Source organism: Chelon labrosus (assembly GCF_963514085.1).
Source record: "Chelon labrosus genome assembly, chromosome: 4".
In the NCBI taxonomy this organism is placed as follows: domain Eukaryota; kingdom Metazoa; phylum Chordata; class Actinopteri; order Mugiliformes; family Mugilidae; genus Chelon; species Chelon labrosus.
In genome coordinates this window covers 26,485,481-26,501,397 of record NC_140340.1, presented here as the reverse complement: position 1 = coordinate 26,501,397, position 15,917 = coordinate 26,485,481, and the positions used below count along the sequence as shown (strand labels likewise).

The 15,917-nt window shown below is 43.3% G+C and overlaps 1 protein-coding gene across 1 annotated transcript in view; it reads left to right on the top strand.

Moving 5' to 3' along the window:
- The first annotated feature begins 213 nt into the window (after positions 1-213).
- The window catches only part of slc25a26 (solute carrier family 25 member 26), a 51,853-nt gene continuing 36,149 nt past the window's right edge, over positions 214-15,917 (top strand). Inside the window, exons 1-5 of the mRNA XM_084543467.1 lie at positions 214-352; positions 2,097-2,253; positions 3,104-3,222; positions 9,638-9,742; positions 11,112-11,159. Coding sequence (XP_084399593.1) covers positions 320-352; positions 2,097-2,253; positions 3,104-3,222; positions 9,638-9,742; positions 11,112-11,159 — 462 coding nt within the window. The 5' untranslated portion in view covers positions 214-319. The remainder of the gene's footprint in view (positions 353-2,096; positions 2,254-3,103; positions 3,223-9,637; positions 9,743-11,111; positions 11,160-15,917) is intronic.

The window sequence follows — 15,917 nt, the reverse complement described above, 5'->3', positions numbered from 1 at the left end:
TATCTAGACACTAGTGCTCAGGTGTAAATCGGTCACAGATATTAATGTATGTATATTAACTTCAGCAATTTCTTTGCCCCGTGTTATTTCTTTGATTCACACGTTAAGTCTCAGTACCTACAACAGAGTTTTGAGCCGGGTTAAGCGAAGTAAATGAAATCACGTGAACGGCATGCGTCGTGACGTCACGCGGAAGTAATTCAGTCAAGATGGCTGCGTCCTTGACAGGCATGTTTTGGTTGTAGTGGAGTGTCAGAGATGCACAGCAGTGGGAAATTTACGGGATACGCGATCGTTAAGGACAGATTGAAAGCAGAATATGGAGAGACGAGAGTTCGTCGCGTCCCTGGTGGTAAGTTGGACATTTTCTACAGAGAGACGTGCCTTAAACACAGATAACTAACCACCTTGTATCTACTTGAAAACAACAGTTTGGCGGTTCATTACAGATAACCAAACTGGAACATTTATTGGGCGAGGTAAAGTCTCGGTTTAACCTACTGGTTCGTAACCTTATAATGTCCAAGGTACACCGGAACGTCTTAGCGCATCTTACACGGGAAAAGAAAACAGGAGAAAACAAATAGTTTCATCTAATGTTAGTGCAAACTGCTAACTAAAGGGTTTCTGTTAAGAGTCTGAGTGGATTTCTTGCAAAAACAAATCAGAATATATTGTCCCTTTGGATTATGTTTTATATACTGTACAACACGTTTAGGAAAACAGAAAAACCTACACTGTTTGCTCTTTGCTTTTGTTTGTTATCACGCTAATGTGATTGTATCTAAACTCTTTTGCTTGTACACTAACATTGACGAGGAGACACACATTAGTGATATGCACACACACACACACCGATCAGGCATAACATTATGACCACCTTCCTAATATTGTGTAGGTCTCCCTTGTGCCTCCAAAACAGTTGTGACTCCTCAGAGAATGGACATGGGCCTTCTGAGGGTGTCCTGTGGTGTCTGGCAGCAACAGAATGTTGTTAGTGGGGGGTCTTTGGGTCCTATGGGTTGAGGGGAGGGGCCTCTGTGGATCATCTCACAGATACTTGATCAGTTTGGGATCTAGTGAATTTGGAGGCCAGGTCAACACCTTGTGCTGTTCTTTATGTTTTTTGAGTTATTTCTATACTGTTTTTGTGCCTGTGTCAGGCTGCATCCTGCTGGGGATGGCTGCTGCCATCAAGGAGTGTCATTGCTATGGGGTGGGGGTGCCTGGTCTGGTCTAGGTGGGTGCTACATGTCTAAGTAACATCCACATGAATGCCAGGTCCAAAGGTTTCCCAGAAGGTTTCTTGTGTTGTCACAAGATGGTCAATGTTATTTACTTTTCCTGCTTCTAACGTTGTGGTTGATTGGGGTATATACATTTTATTATGTTACGTTATACACACTAATGAGTCACAACATGTCACTGGTCCATTGTTTTTCCTTCCTGTGTGTCCTGTGTCAGAACACACAGTGCCTTGTTTTGTATGGGGCTACGTAGCCACAAACAGTCAGGGTGCCCATACTGACCCCTGTCCACCGCTGTAAGCCCCTACAATCAGAACATGAGCGTCAGAACTGAACTATGGAACAATGTTCAGGTGGTTGTATGGTGGTTGTTTTTTCTAACTTTGTCCTCCTAGCTTTTATCCCATTTGTTTTCGTATTTTCCCCCTCTCTTGTAGGCTGGTATTTCAAATTCAGATGCATTTATATGACAGCTATAGTTACCCCTTCAACAAAGACCTATAAAACATCAGTTAATAGAGTATGAAGCATTATCGTACATCCAACATTATATTTTCTAATTTGAGAGGATACCACATTCAAATACATATTACTGTATCAGTAATACTTATTCTGTAATCTCTTAATGCTATTAATTACAACTTCAAGGTTAGAATGTTTCCTCTGGCAAATGGTGGAGAACAGAAGAGCTAATATATAAAGCCCATAGAATTAGTCTAATTTACAGAACTAATATCAGTCCGTTCTTGCCTTGTAAATATAGAGTACATATCAGCTCTGTGAGGGGATAATATACCAGTATTGTTTACTCTTTGTTGTGTCTGCCTCACAATGTGACTGTCTCTGCAGGCAGGAGGCTGTGCAGGGATGTGCGTGGATCTGACCCTGTTCCCCCTGGACACCATTAAGACCAGACTACAGAGTCAGCAGGGCTTCTACAAGGCCGGGGGCTTTAGAGGCATCTACGCCGGGGTCCCATCTGCTGCTGTCGGCTCCTTCCCCAATGGTAAGACACTACTGATTGTGATAGACGTTCCTCTAGAGGTCCAGAACAAACAACCAATAATCCAGACACCCTGGATTTCTCCTACATCGATCAGTGAAGCTACATCTTATCTTCTGTTTGTGCAGTTATTCCAAGACCTAACCCTGCACTGTGCTGGTTGAAGTTGCGTGGACATAGCTTTTTCACTTCCCTTGTCATGCCTGAAGCAACTGCGCAGTGATATTGTCACTGTGCGGTAGTTTACTATCAAAGTTTGTTATTTCATTAATTATAATAACCAGCCAGCCAGTTTCTGAGGCGAGCTTGCTAAATTTTAACCACAACGGTAATTCCTTCAGCTGCAAAGTATACCGCCTTTATCTGTAGGCTAGATCAAAGGTTTGCTCGTTGGAATATGTTGAAAAAGTAAAAAAAAAAAAAAAAGTTCTGGTACTTGATGATCAATGGACCATTCAATCAAAGGTGGCATAAGTCTGTTGAGTCAGTGTGACAGGGCCTAAAGCAGGGAGAAGCTGACAGAGACTGGATTGGAGCCACACGTCATTGGTTTGAATGTAATCCGTTTGTTTTTTGACACTTTTGCAAGATGAATTTATTTGACTTGTAGGAGTAAGAAATGACTGAACTTTCCACGCGAGAAGTTCTTAACTTTCTCAACTTTTCCACCCGTTGTGAATGCAGACAGACGGACGGACACACACACACACACACACACACACACACACACACGCACACACACAACCACGCTTACACCTCAGTGTCTCCCCTGTCAGTGGTAGTGAGGGATATTAATTGCTCTGTGCTGGTTGACTAATGGGCCTTAAATGGCTGTGGTTCTGCTTGGTTTCAGCCGCTGCTTTCTTTGTCACCTACGAATGCACAAAGTCCCTTCTCGGCGCTGGCGGGGCGCTTGCAGAGCCACGCATGGCACCTGTCACTCACATGCTGGCAGCCTCGCTGGGAGAAATCGTAAGTCTTCTTATCCCTCATACTGCCATCTTTTGTCTCCTCCTCGCATGTGTATGTGAACCCCTGTTTCACTCAGCCAGCACACTTTTAAGTTGTTTTTTTATTTATGTAGGCCTAAATGATTCTCAGTCCTTCCAGCTATTCTATGCACTTGTTATTGCTTTTTCTACGTTCTTGCCCTCGTTGCTTCTTTCCCACCGCTGCATGTCCCAAATGAGCAGCATCGGCATGTCGGCTAATGGGACTGCTTTTTAAAATTCACAGGCCACTTCGTGACGGGGCAGCTAGCAGGGTGTAGGGAGGGGGTTGAGTATGTGGTTTTGGCTGTGGGCCTCAGGATCCAGCTGGGTGAGTTAAAGGGGCTTCCTCAGGACCGTCCCAGCATTTCCCCCACCAGCTGGGTAAATAAGATCTCATTACTGCCTATTGACTCATCTACTTTCCCAGCTCAGACCCCCAGACTCTGCCAATTTATTCTGGGGAATTCGGTCCTGAAACCAACGAGGAGCAGTGCAATTTCCTCAGCTCATCCTCTCCCACTCGCTCGCACTGAACCACGGAATTCGAGCCACACCGGGGCCACGGGTATTCGCATTGGCATGAAGGGGGGTACAGGGATAGGGGGATATGGAAAGAGGGATGCCCCCCTGCTATACCCCAGGCTGTCTGCAAAATACTAGGTCTTCAGTATTCATGGCTTTTGGATGGGTGTAATTTAGCCAAGTTTTGCATGTTTATGGAATGGGATTATTCCACAAGGGAGGCTTTTCACTGTGCCAGAGTTTGTCCATGCCTTTGAGCCTCACAGTGCTCAGAAGAGGACACCGTGTTCCTCTCAGATTAGCACAAACTCAATACGAGTTTTTGTGTTTTTGTTTCTGTGTTCTAGTCGTTAGAATCGGAGTAGGAGTGTAATAAAAGGGTGCATTTCTTTTCCATCTTCTTGTCTGTGGCACGGTCCAGATGAATGTGAAAGGTGAGGCAGAGGTTGCGGCTACCTTTAACCCCGTTCGGGATTTGAACACATCAAAGGCACAAATCCGCAGAGTGGAGCTGAGCCGAGCAGGGGCGGCATCCCACTGCAGTCTGGCAACTGAATTTGACTTGTTCAAAGAAAGTAATCTTCGGGCTTAGCCATGAAAGGCCTACCCTAGCGATGCCCCGAGTTGTATGCGAGGCCTAAACGCCTGCGCTATGACGCAACAACTGCCACATGCATGATTCTTTGTCTCCTCAGTTATTACTAATGACTACCAATTAAAAGTTAGTGCACTGAGGGCCCAAAATACTGTAAGCAGTGGGAGCTAGACCTGTAATCCATTTGATACGTCCACTTAGTCGATTAATCAATTAGTCAAGCAATAGATTAATCAGTTAGTCAGTCTTGATGTTTGATTGATTGATCGTGGGCTAAAAGCTTGTCAACTTGTGTGACTGATGTTGTGGGAATATGTGTTAGAGCAGCATCTTATTTTAACACTCACTAACTTATATTGATCAGCCTCAACATTAAAACCACTGACGGGTGAAGTGAACAATCATGAGGTGGGATGTATTAGACTGCAAATGGACACTGTTGTTCACTGTGAACAGGGATTGCCAAGTGTAGGATCTGAACGACTTTGAGGAGCACCAAACTGTGTCAATGCATCTCCAGAACAGTATGTCTTGTGGGGTGTTCCTTGTATCCAGTAATTAGTAGCCAACAAACAGAAGGTCTCAAATCCTTTTTTCAAGGATCCTTTTTTTTTAAGTTAGAGCTCTGGAAGAACCAATCTCAGACTTTTATTTTTCTCTGAGAAAAAATGTTCCCCTAATAGGTGGCAGGTGTGGTTCGGATGGATCATCATCTTGCAGAAATGTTTACTTCTAAACATGGAATGTTCTTGGGTGATTTGTGGATCCAAAAATCATGGTGATATTTCAGAGTTCACAGTTTCATCAAAACAGCCTCAGACAATGACTCTGCCACCTCCATGCTTTACTGCACCCTCAGTGAAGTCTAGCTGGACTTCATCATCATTCTTGACACAAACTTTTGAATTTGAACTCAAATAAACACCATCTAGAACTTGATAACCATACTCCTTGATCCTATTTTTTTTACCTGATTTGTATGTATTAATGCTGGCTGATCTCTGAAGCAAGGCTTGTTGTAGCTTCCTCCTCTGATTTTGTCCTCTAGTCTGCTTTTGGTCTTTCTGGATCCGACAGTGTGCTCTCTGTTTTCAGTCACCATTTTGAACAGAGACAAACAGCCCATTTAACAACAGTTAAGTATCTGTGGTTGTAGCCCACAGACGTTACTATTTAAACCTTAACTCCCCACCAGTCCCTTAGAACTGAAGAAGCTGCTTGGATGAGCGGCAAAATGTTGTCAAGAAATTCTACAAGTCTAGTCCAGTGGACATTTTATGAAGTAACCTCATAAAAGCAATGGAAGTTTGCTGAGAGTTTAACTGCCCAAATACTTTTGGATGCTGTGTTAGCAGTATAACTTCTTGTATTTGCCTTTATTTAAACCACAAGACACAAACATGATTATTCTACCTGTCATTCATCTCTGTTCAAACCTCATTGCTTAAAGCATATAACAAGGTCAACATTAATCCAAACTCAAACAGAATTTTATTAGCAGAGTGATTCATACCAGTCTATTTGTTCTGTTTGCTACTTTAGTTCTCCCCGTTGCTCTTGCTGCAGCGTGTTTTTCTCTTGTGGATAACACGTTGGTGCAATGAGGGCTTGGCATACAGGAACTTAAAGAAGAAGCATCTTATTATTTGGTCTTTGTCTGACTTCCCTTCAGCAATTTGCAGTCCTTTCCCTGGGATTCCATTTAATTGTTTTTTAAGGGGGTTTCTGTTTAACAGAAACAGAGGCTTGATGGGACCTACTGCTTTGCTAATTTCCTCTCAAACCTTCCCTCTCTGACTGTTGCGCTTGGCTTGGCTCTAACTTACTAGATGTGGACCTCAGCGACGGTCAGACCAGTGGGAGCTGTGGCCTCCGATTTTATTCTGCGTAAAGCATGAGGGTGGAATTGAAAGAAAAATTAGAAAACACTTAACCCTGAGCAGTTTTCATCTTTAAAGTAAAAACTTTAGGGGTGTCAAACTCATTTTACGTTTAAATGTAATGAACTATCCCTTTACAAAACATTTTATGAACAACTTGAAATTTCTTAGGGAAAATAGGTAGACGGTAGACAATTTAGAAACAGCAGTTATTTTTATTGAAAAAATTTGCTGTTAAAGCCATTTCTGCCATATGTTTCATAACCCTGATCTAACAGATTCTTTGAAGGGAATGGGGACTAGTGAACCATACGGGCGTCTTAACAGTATCAAAATGAATCCTAATACTATATAAACCTGCGTCACACTCGGCTTCCCCTGTAAACAAAAGCGACACGGACAGAAACAGAGGACAGAGAAGAGGACAGTCAGAAGTCAGAGAGAGAGGGAGAACTAAAGGCGGTCAAACACAATGAGAGAAACCCCGCCTGCCAGAAGCGTCCTGGTGTTTGTGCGACTGCAGTGGTGGGACGCTCCCATAAAGAATGTGTAAGCTGATGGCGTCTGTCAGGCTCTAGCAGGCTGTTATCCAGCCATTAGATCAGATTTATCTTCATTCCCATTCGCTCGACGTCTGCCCTGAAAGCTCATTTGTCAAGGCCAGGCGATGGGCCTCTCTCGCATCTATAACCCCCCCCCACCCTCCCCACCCCCTTCACCGCCACACGTCTGTGAGAGGATGTACTGGAAAATACAGTGTGACATGACAAGATAGGGGGACAGTGAGAAGGAGGCCGCGCAAGAGACGGGTTTTTGGGGGAGAAACTGGCAGCCACTTAACTTGGCACTGAGAAATAATCCATGCATCGCCTTAGAGCAGCACCACGCTCTGTGATTTATTGGCTGTTGTTTCAGAGTTGGAGACATGCAGTGTCCCTTTTTTCTTCATGATTCCTTTCTTCCTTCTATCCCTTCCTCCTTCCTTCTCTTATTTTAGGCTTCTTGGTATGGCGAAGCATTTCAAGTGTTTTGAAAGCTTGATAAAGCATAAAGTAACATTCGGCTCATTTATCCAATTCCTGTTTGTAGTTTGTTCTGCAGTTTCTTCATTTGTGTCCTGGTGGTGATAGCAGTGTATTATGATTACAAATAAATCCAAATAATTGAAGCCCACAACAGCTATTACAGCATGTACTGCGTGTTTTTCTACAACCCGTTGTCATGGCGTCAGATGGTAATCCCGGCTGTGACTGACTGACCACTGCGTCCTAATGGCCATGAGCGGTAAAAGAAGGATGGAGCCAGGGAAGGGAGGACTGATGGATTGATTTGCTGGCTATGTCGATAATGCGCTGCGAGTCTCTGCTAATTTCTCATTCCTTACTGTGGTTCGGCCGTGATTGAGCGCCGGCCTCTTACCTTGTTGTTTGGCGGCCGGCGATGGAAACTGAAAGCACACTCCGTCATCCAGATTAACAGGCCAAGAGAAACTGAAAGGCTTCAATCGCGGGCTGGCAGATTCGAGGCTTCTTGATGAGTCCGACAGTTTGTAAATAGAGATAAATGGTAACGCGAATTTAAAAGACTGCCAGTGGATTTATAATAAGTTTACATGGCAGAGGAAAGTGTTGAGAATGAAGTGCAGGCAAAGTAGGTGTAGAAACATGTCTGTCTTCCTAGAGCCCAACCTTTAAAGGAGGAAACAAGACATCTTTCGTTCTTTCTTTCTTTCTTTCTTTCTTTCTTTCTTTCTTTCTTTCTTTCACTGCTTCCCACATTCGTGCTGTTCACAGATAACTCAAATGGCCTCTGAGGCTTGATCTTTCATCCACTCGACATTCTTCTCCCCACCACTAGATGTGCAAATTACTGCCAAATAAACAATGTCCCTAATTTATTTGGCATAATCTTCACCTCATTCCGGCTTTCCCGTTGCAGTGACAGGAGAGGAAAGGCCGTCTTAACTCCAAGCCCCCCATCCAATTACGTCAGTAATTACTTGTCATAGCCACTTTCTTTCCATTTAGCCGCCTTATTCTGGTCCTTTGGAGAATTGGTTTGGGGTAAACATGATGTACATGTATTACAAATGGTAGCGTGACCAAAGGGGATGGCAAATGAGATCTCGGGGATGGATGCAGCCAGCTTAGTTGTCACGAGGAGGTTGCGCAGGTGCGATTTGGGCCACTTGGTGGTAGTGTTGCACCGTGGTCAGGCTGCAGTTGGAGGGTCGTCACACTCATTTAAAATGCCAAGAACTGCAGAGAAATTCTTCATAAAGGCTCATTCAAGTAATTTGTTTTTTTTTTCTCTCTCATGCACAGAGATTGAGGTTTATCTGTTCACTGTGTATTGAAAAGAAGAGGAACTTGTGTTGCCTTGCAGAAAAAGTGAGACAATCAAGGTCAAAACAAACTTAACAAATGAAGTGCAACGGGACTTTTAGAGCTACAGAGCAAAAAGTCAACACATTTTTCAGCTCTGTCCCTCATTTTAGTTGTGTCTTTCTCCTATTTCTCCTCTCAGACGCCATATATATCTATGTTCTTGTTCATAATGTGTCCTTGGTGTCAGGCTGAGGATAAGTGTCCGGCAGAAGTGAATGCTCAAACAGCTGTCTGAGTAGCTTTCTACCCCTCAGGGGGGAAAGAATTTTATGCATGGGGCCCAAATGCTAAACCAGTATGTATAGTTGAATGAAGAAGCAGCAATACAGGAAAAGGATGCATTTCATCTTTATTACAGCGCCTCCATCACTCCCCCTGCTTGCCTCCCTGCTTACGTTGCTGTGGCGAGGGTGGCACTGGCAGCCTGGCATCTGTGTGACTGAGGGGAGTCACAGCAGGAGGGCGGCTCACCAATCGCTCTGCAAGATTGCTTGCCGTAAACCGGCATTTCCACTCCGATGCAGGATAAATAGGAAATCAAGTCGCCAGGTGGGCAGCTGTGCCTGCCTGCCTGTCTGCCTCTAGGACCATGGGAGCTATGAAGCATAAATATTCATGTCTATCTTCACTAGCTGTTGGCAGTCCATATTTTTGTTGACATATGGTGGATGGGTTGGAACTTGAGCAGCGTGTGTGGTTACTAGAGTATGCGTGCCTGGATCTATCAGTGTGTTTGACTGAGGCATGTTCTTTGGACACAGATATACAGTCTTCCTGAGGACCTTTTTCAGACATGGCAACTGTTGCTGTGGCGTCGTGTCCACTCTGTGTACCGGTTTTGTTAATTGGCCCAATTGCACACTAACTAAAGCCGTCTTTAGCCTGCCAGCTTCATGTAATTGCCCCCCTCATGCTGTGCCACATCATGGCCACCTGCCACATAGCAAAAACATACAAAATGTACCAAATAACAACAACAATGAATCAACTTGTCCTCCTTTAATCCCGTAGGTGGCGTGTCTGATTCGGGTGCCCACAGAGGTAGTCAAACAGAGGACCCAAGCTTCTCCCTCTTCCACGACCTACAACATGCTGCTGGCTACACTCAGAGAAGAGGTATGTGGCATTCAAAGGCTTCCCTCAGGATCATTTAATGGTGTGTCAGTGTTTTGATTGTGCCTCATCAGTTATAAAAATACTGTCGTGCCACCAAATTCAGATACTGGAGTCTCAGATATTGCTGATATTTGTCAGTCATGTTTTAAATAAAGCTGTTCTAAACCCATTGCTGAAATACTAAAGTCCAGGCTATGCTTGAAAATAACTTGTTCGTGCACTTAGTGTGAGGTCACAGCTGAAGGCAAAAGTAGGTGTTCCTAAAGGCTGCAAATTGTGGATAATGATGCACACACTGAACACATTAAAAGTGACAGAAATGGTTGCGTGAAGAAGGAAAAGAGAGAGTTTGAGAAAGCCCCTGCTTATGTTTTTACCTTGCGAGACAGCTGGATTCTTCTAAGAGTGGCGAGATCATGAGAATCCATCTTGCCAGGCTTCGAGCTATGGGCTCGTGGTTGATCCGCTGTGGCTTTGTCCAATCAGCATCTCATGAGGAACTACGACAGCTATTTTAGCTGCAGTGCGCTTTAGGTGACAGCAGCAAGAAGCAACTCTTTGTTTGTTTTCGGGAGTCTTCGTGTGCAATTTTATGTTCAATTTTTTTTTTCTTACAAAAATTGTCTGCCAACATGCCAGCTACACTGACTGCTTGCTACCTTTCAAAGCTCCTCAGACTGTGGCTTAGTGTGTTCTTCAGTGCTCTCCTTCAACGTCGTAAGGTGCACTGTACTTGAATAACACCTGTACTTTTCCGAACTGTTTTAAAAGACGTCTTTTCACACTAGCTCATAAATCACTGTTAATTAAGAAGGCACTGAGGAAAGGGGTTCAAGATGTGTACCAGCCAGAGCTTGCCAACAAAGGCATAGTTTCTTTTAAGTATATTCTGTGCCATTTATCCATAGACAGTGTATTACCTGCACTAGACATTGGTCCCTACTTGGAGGAAGCAAATATGAGCACTTACCTGAAAGTCAAGCCATGAACATGATGTGGACGGGGTCAGCAGCAAAACGTGTTTTAGTCACCTAAAACAACAGCCACATCAAAAAAAAAAAAAAAGTAATATTCAGAAAAACTGTCTTTTGCCGTTGCATCACTCTCTTCAAAGTCTCCGTACTCCAATGACAAAACAGCCCTTTTACCCCGTCAAATATGCCATTGTGAAAAAGTAAAAAGTAACCAGACTATCCCTTTAACCGTAAGTCAGAAGTTGCTGCTAGTTGAGAACTTTTCAAACCAACTTTTCATGCAGCCCTTGTGAAAATGTAGAACTTTACAGGTTATGAAATAATATATTTTTTTTTACCTGCTTTAAGTATATATTTAGTCCAGTTTGTGATAAGTGTGTTTCTTTTCTCTCCAGGGTTTTCGAGGCTTATACAGAGGATACGGCAGTACAGTTCTCAGAGAGGTGGGACTTGATTCAGATGTTTTCTTCTCTCTCACTGAGTCACCTGTTTCTTTCTTTCTTTCTTTCTTTTGTCTGTCATCCACTAGTGATAAGGAGGATAACCAGTAATACCCGTTCTAAAGCAGATTATACACTTGTCCTGTCTGTCTTTAGTAAAGTTTAGTTTCAGGTAATTGCAGATCACATCCCACAGATGCCACCAGAAATGAAATAGCAGAGCTACTGAATTCCCTGTTTGATAGGCTGGACAGATATCGAGGCTTTCCACTCATCTGACTGAAGACGTTTTAATTTCTCTTGGGCTTTATTGAAGTTGAAAATATCGATTTACATTTTTTCCCCCCTTCGCTTTCATCTCAGTCAATTACTTGTTGAAGATGTGCTTGCTCCTTTTAGAAGTACATCTGATTAATTAATGCAATTAGTCGTGTTATAAATGCAAAACAAAACAAGGATAAATGAGCACTAGGCTGCGCTCCCCTGATGGCCGCTCACCTTTTGTAATGAAAAAGCCGCTCTAGTTCTTTGATTCATGATCCTCTGTTTAATTGCACCTGCAGTGCATGATAACACAAAATAATTATAGCGAACGCTGTATGGATCTCTCAGCTCCACCACCCTCCCCTCGCCTGCTAAGTTTCAATAGAACTGGAAAAGAAAATGAGAAAGGGAGACGAAGAGGGAGAAAGAAGTATATGAAGGTGACACTTGTCTTTTTTTTGGGGGGGAGGGCATAATCTAGTCCCCTCTGCTGTGCTAGCCTGTACTTATTTTCTGCCTCACTAAACTGATGTTATTCACGCAAATTCCATCTGGACAGCCGAGAAAAAAAAAAAAGGACAACAAGACACTGTGATTTCTCAGAGGGGCTCTGAATAAATGAATACATTTGGAGGCTGGCGCACGGTCTGTGTGCATACTAACACTGGCAGATGAAACGCAACGGTGGCGGCAGGGATTTGGGGCGCAGGAACGGCAAAGGATGCTTCGTGGTGATTGGCTTTGACATGTGTCAGGAAGGTAATTCATTTTCTCTCGGCCTCCTTCGCTATCCGCCTATCTCCCTCCTTTGGCCAAGAGACCCTGTCAAGATAAGTTTGTTTATGTGGTATGGCGTGGCGCCTCCCCCCGCGCTCTCCCTCTAATTGGGGTCCTTTCTGTGCTATATATTCATTAGGCAGCCCTCAGAAGGCATTTCTGATGGGCATGATATCACATTAGCGCAGGATGTGCACGGATCCTAACGGATCGACTTAGAAGGTGGAGTAAAGGAGTGGAAGTGCCACTGCTTTTGGGATCGACTTCTTCTCGTGGTTGCACCGACCTACACTGAATCCAAATCAGTGCACCCTCTGTATGCAGGTTTTAAAAGGCTATGGCTGATTTTTACACGGCGCTTCCCAACAACGCCCTAAGTTATACTCAAAGCTTACATCTAGACTTTGGACTAATAGGCATTCAATTCTTTTTCCTTTCGCACCGCATTAATCTTTATTTTGGTGTTCCTTGTCCCTACAAGAATCTGTCAAGTTGTCTGCTGAGTCGGCATCTTTTGGGTTTCAGACGAATAGAGCGTGAAATCAATGAGATTCAGATTGGGGTGAACACAATTGTGCCTTGAAAAATGACTTTATTCTGCCCTGATGAAAAAACAGAAAAAAAACAAAAAACAACAAAAAAAAGCACAGGTCAATTAATTAAGTCAGTAAAACTTTAGTTGGGACTTTCAGAAGGAGTGCATTTGCTCCAAGTCTCATGTATAAGCAGTTGATGGTGTCTAATTTGTAGTTGCTCTTTGAAAACACACATGGCAATCTTCCAGGTCTAATCATGACACTAATTATATATCATTATCTAGTAATGGTTGTCATTGTGTGAGGATTCCCCGAGCTCCTCCTTCTGGATCACACCACCGTTAACCACTAGATGGCATGCTAAGATTAGTGCTGCCTTAAGATGCTTGTGTCCGACTTTTGGTCATCTCATTGTTTTGATCCTTCTCTGCTCTACCACTTTTCTTTTCCTTTTTCTCTCCAGCCACCTATCATTACCAATGCAACGTTATGACATTTATGTACAGCAGTTATTGTTTTTTTTGTTTTTTTTTGTTTTTTTACGGCAAACCCTTTCTTGATTTAAAGTGTTTCGAGGTGATCTCAGGTTTGATGTAAACTGCTGCAATTTGAGTTTATGAAATGAGCGTGAAATGGGTTATTAGATAGTAATTTAGTGATGAGGTGGTATAAGGGCTCTGGAACGGCAGTAGAAAGCGAAGCTGACATCGTGGGCTCAGCCACCTGGAACATCATGTGATTGACAATAACGTTTGTCCAATCACATAAAAAGTCCAATGTCTTCCTTTTACTTTACCAGTATCATATACACTCAGTCAGCCACATTAAAACCACTGACTGGAGAACTGAATAACATTGACCATCTTGTGACAATTCAGTGTTCTGCTGGGAAGCTCTTGGACCTGACATTCATGTGGATGTTACTTTGACATGTACCACCCACCTAGACCAGACCAGGCACCCCCACCCCATAGCAATGACACTCCTTGATGGCAGCAGCCCAGCAGGATGCAGCCACAAACACACACACAAACGGTTTAGGTACAACTCAGAAAACATGAAAAACAGCACAAGGTGTTGACCTGGCCTCCAAACTGATCAAGTATCTGTGGGATGATCCACAGAGACCCCTCCCCTCAACCCATAGGACCCAAAGGCCCCCACTAACAACATTCTGTTGCCAGACACCACAGGACACCACCCAGAACCTTGCCACTTGAAGAACAGGATCAGGCAGGAGGTCTTATGAAACACCTCCTCATCCAGGCTCCTCCCCACAACTCTTCTGTTTCCTCTGTATCCATCGCCTTTTCTATCATGGCTGATCCTAAGACACCGCTCCAACTGAGATTTCTGAAGCCCTAGCTTGTTTTAGAACTTGTTTTAGTCAGACTAGTCAGGGTCCTGTGAGGGAGTATTGGCACCTATTGCCGTGTTGTAGGTGGCGCATTGTCCGTCCCAGGTATTAATAGACTGACCCAGTCACCTTTTTTGCACCTGCCCTTTTCCATACTGTCTTTCTAGGTAAAGTTCTGTGTAACAAACCAACTGGTGCATCAGGTTAGATCAGTTTCAAAGAATGCCAAGGTTCGACTTTGATGTACAGGTGGGTGACAAATAAACAGTGTCTGAGAAAGGTGTTTCAGCACGGTGGTGGAGTGTAATGTCTAGTCTCTTATCAGTCTATTATCACAGTAGTTGCAAATCGCTTTTTTTTTAATAATAGGTGCAGCTGATTATTTTTATTATGCGTGTGTATTCTGTCAGTTAATTTAATATTCAAAGTAATGTTTTGTAGTGTCTTTAAATAAATATATATATATATATATATATATATATTTCTCTGCAATACTAGAGAATGATGCAAATTAGCTGTTGACCATCTTAAGTTATGGTTTGACTAGCCATTGGTTGATAAGACACACAGCAGGGGCCACATGTTCTAGCTGAAGGTGAAGCCGTGTGTCTGCATGTTTGTGTGAGGTAGAATTGTCCATACAGAGCAGTGAGGGATTTCTGCTTCCTCCGGGTCTGAGGCTGAAACTGTCTCAATAGGCGTGCAGCAGAGCAGAGGTGACCTCTCCGTGGCCCCTTTTTTTTTTTTGGAAGGTAGCCACTTTTCACTGTCTCTTATGCAGGTTCGAAAGGGAGAGGTGAGGGGAATCACTCTAATATCCTGTCTCTGTGCGCACTGATCTGCAGAGGCTCTTGTTTATACACCCTCATATGACCATATAACAGAGCAGAAGGAGGGAATGTAGAAAGAGCAGGGGAAGCAAAGGTTCTTTATTTTCTTCTGCATATGTGAAGGCAGGATTTGTGTGACAGGTGTAAAGGAATGAAGGCTTCCTCCTGGTTTGTGTTTTAGAGGAGGACCCCGTCAGAGTAGTTGCTGTTAGACCCTACGAGGCAGACAGCGACTATTCGAGACGACTTACAACACCTTAAAAAGCTTAACACGCTTGGATTAAATGAAATGGAAAAGATTACGCTGGAAAAAAGAAAAACTAATCCAAGGAAAATATTCTGCTAAGCAGCCTACCAGCTAGATGTCTGTGTTCACTTATATTTTGCTCATTTTGTGGCATTTCTAAGAGACATTTTCTGTTTCCAATCTCAGAAATTACACAGCCATACAGTATGATTTCAATCAGCATATGCAAGATAACTGCCAACGAAATGGAGCATGGCTATGTTGGTTTCAGAGGTGGAAGTGAATGTTTTAAAGAATGTGAGCTACTGGTGCTACCTTATCTGTTTACTCTGTGATCAATGAGTAGTCTAAGAGGTCTGAGAAAACCTGTTGACCTCAGCAGATTTGATCCTTGACATGACTTGACCTGTAGAGTGGTGTGTGTGTTCTCCTGTGATATGGAGAAACCCTGGTTGAATGCCATCTTGGGGTTTTTAGCCTGTAGTCTGGTACAAGACCTGGTTAGGTCTAGCAGCAGCATTAACAACCAAGCCACAGTGCTACCCATCTACTGTAAAACACAATGATATGTAAGTTTACATCTCGTAGTCTTTTTTTTTTTTTATTGTATCTGGCTATGGGTAGTGTGCAAATAGTGTGTTAACAAAAATATTTCGGATACGGGAAAGATGGAAAAGTATTATTTGGGGTTTACATTAAAGTCCCCATGAAATAAAATTTCACCTTCAAGTCTTTTTACGTGATATATCA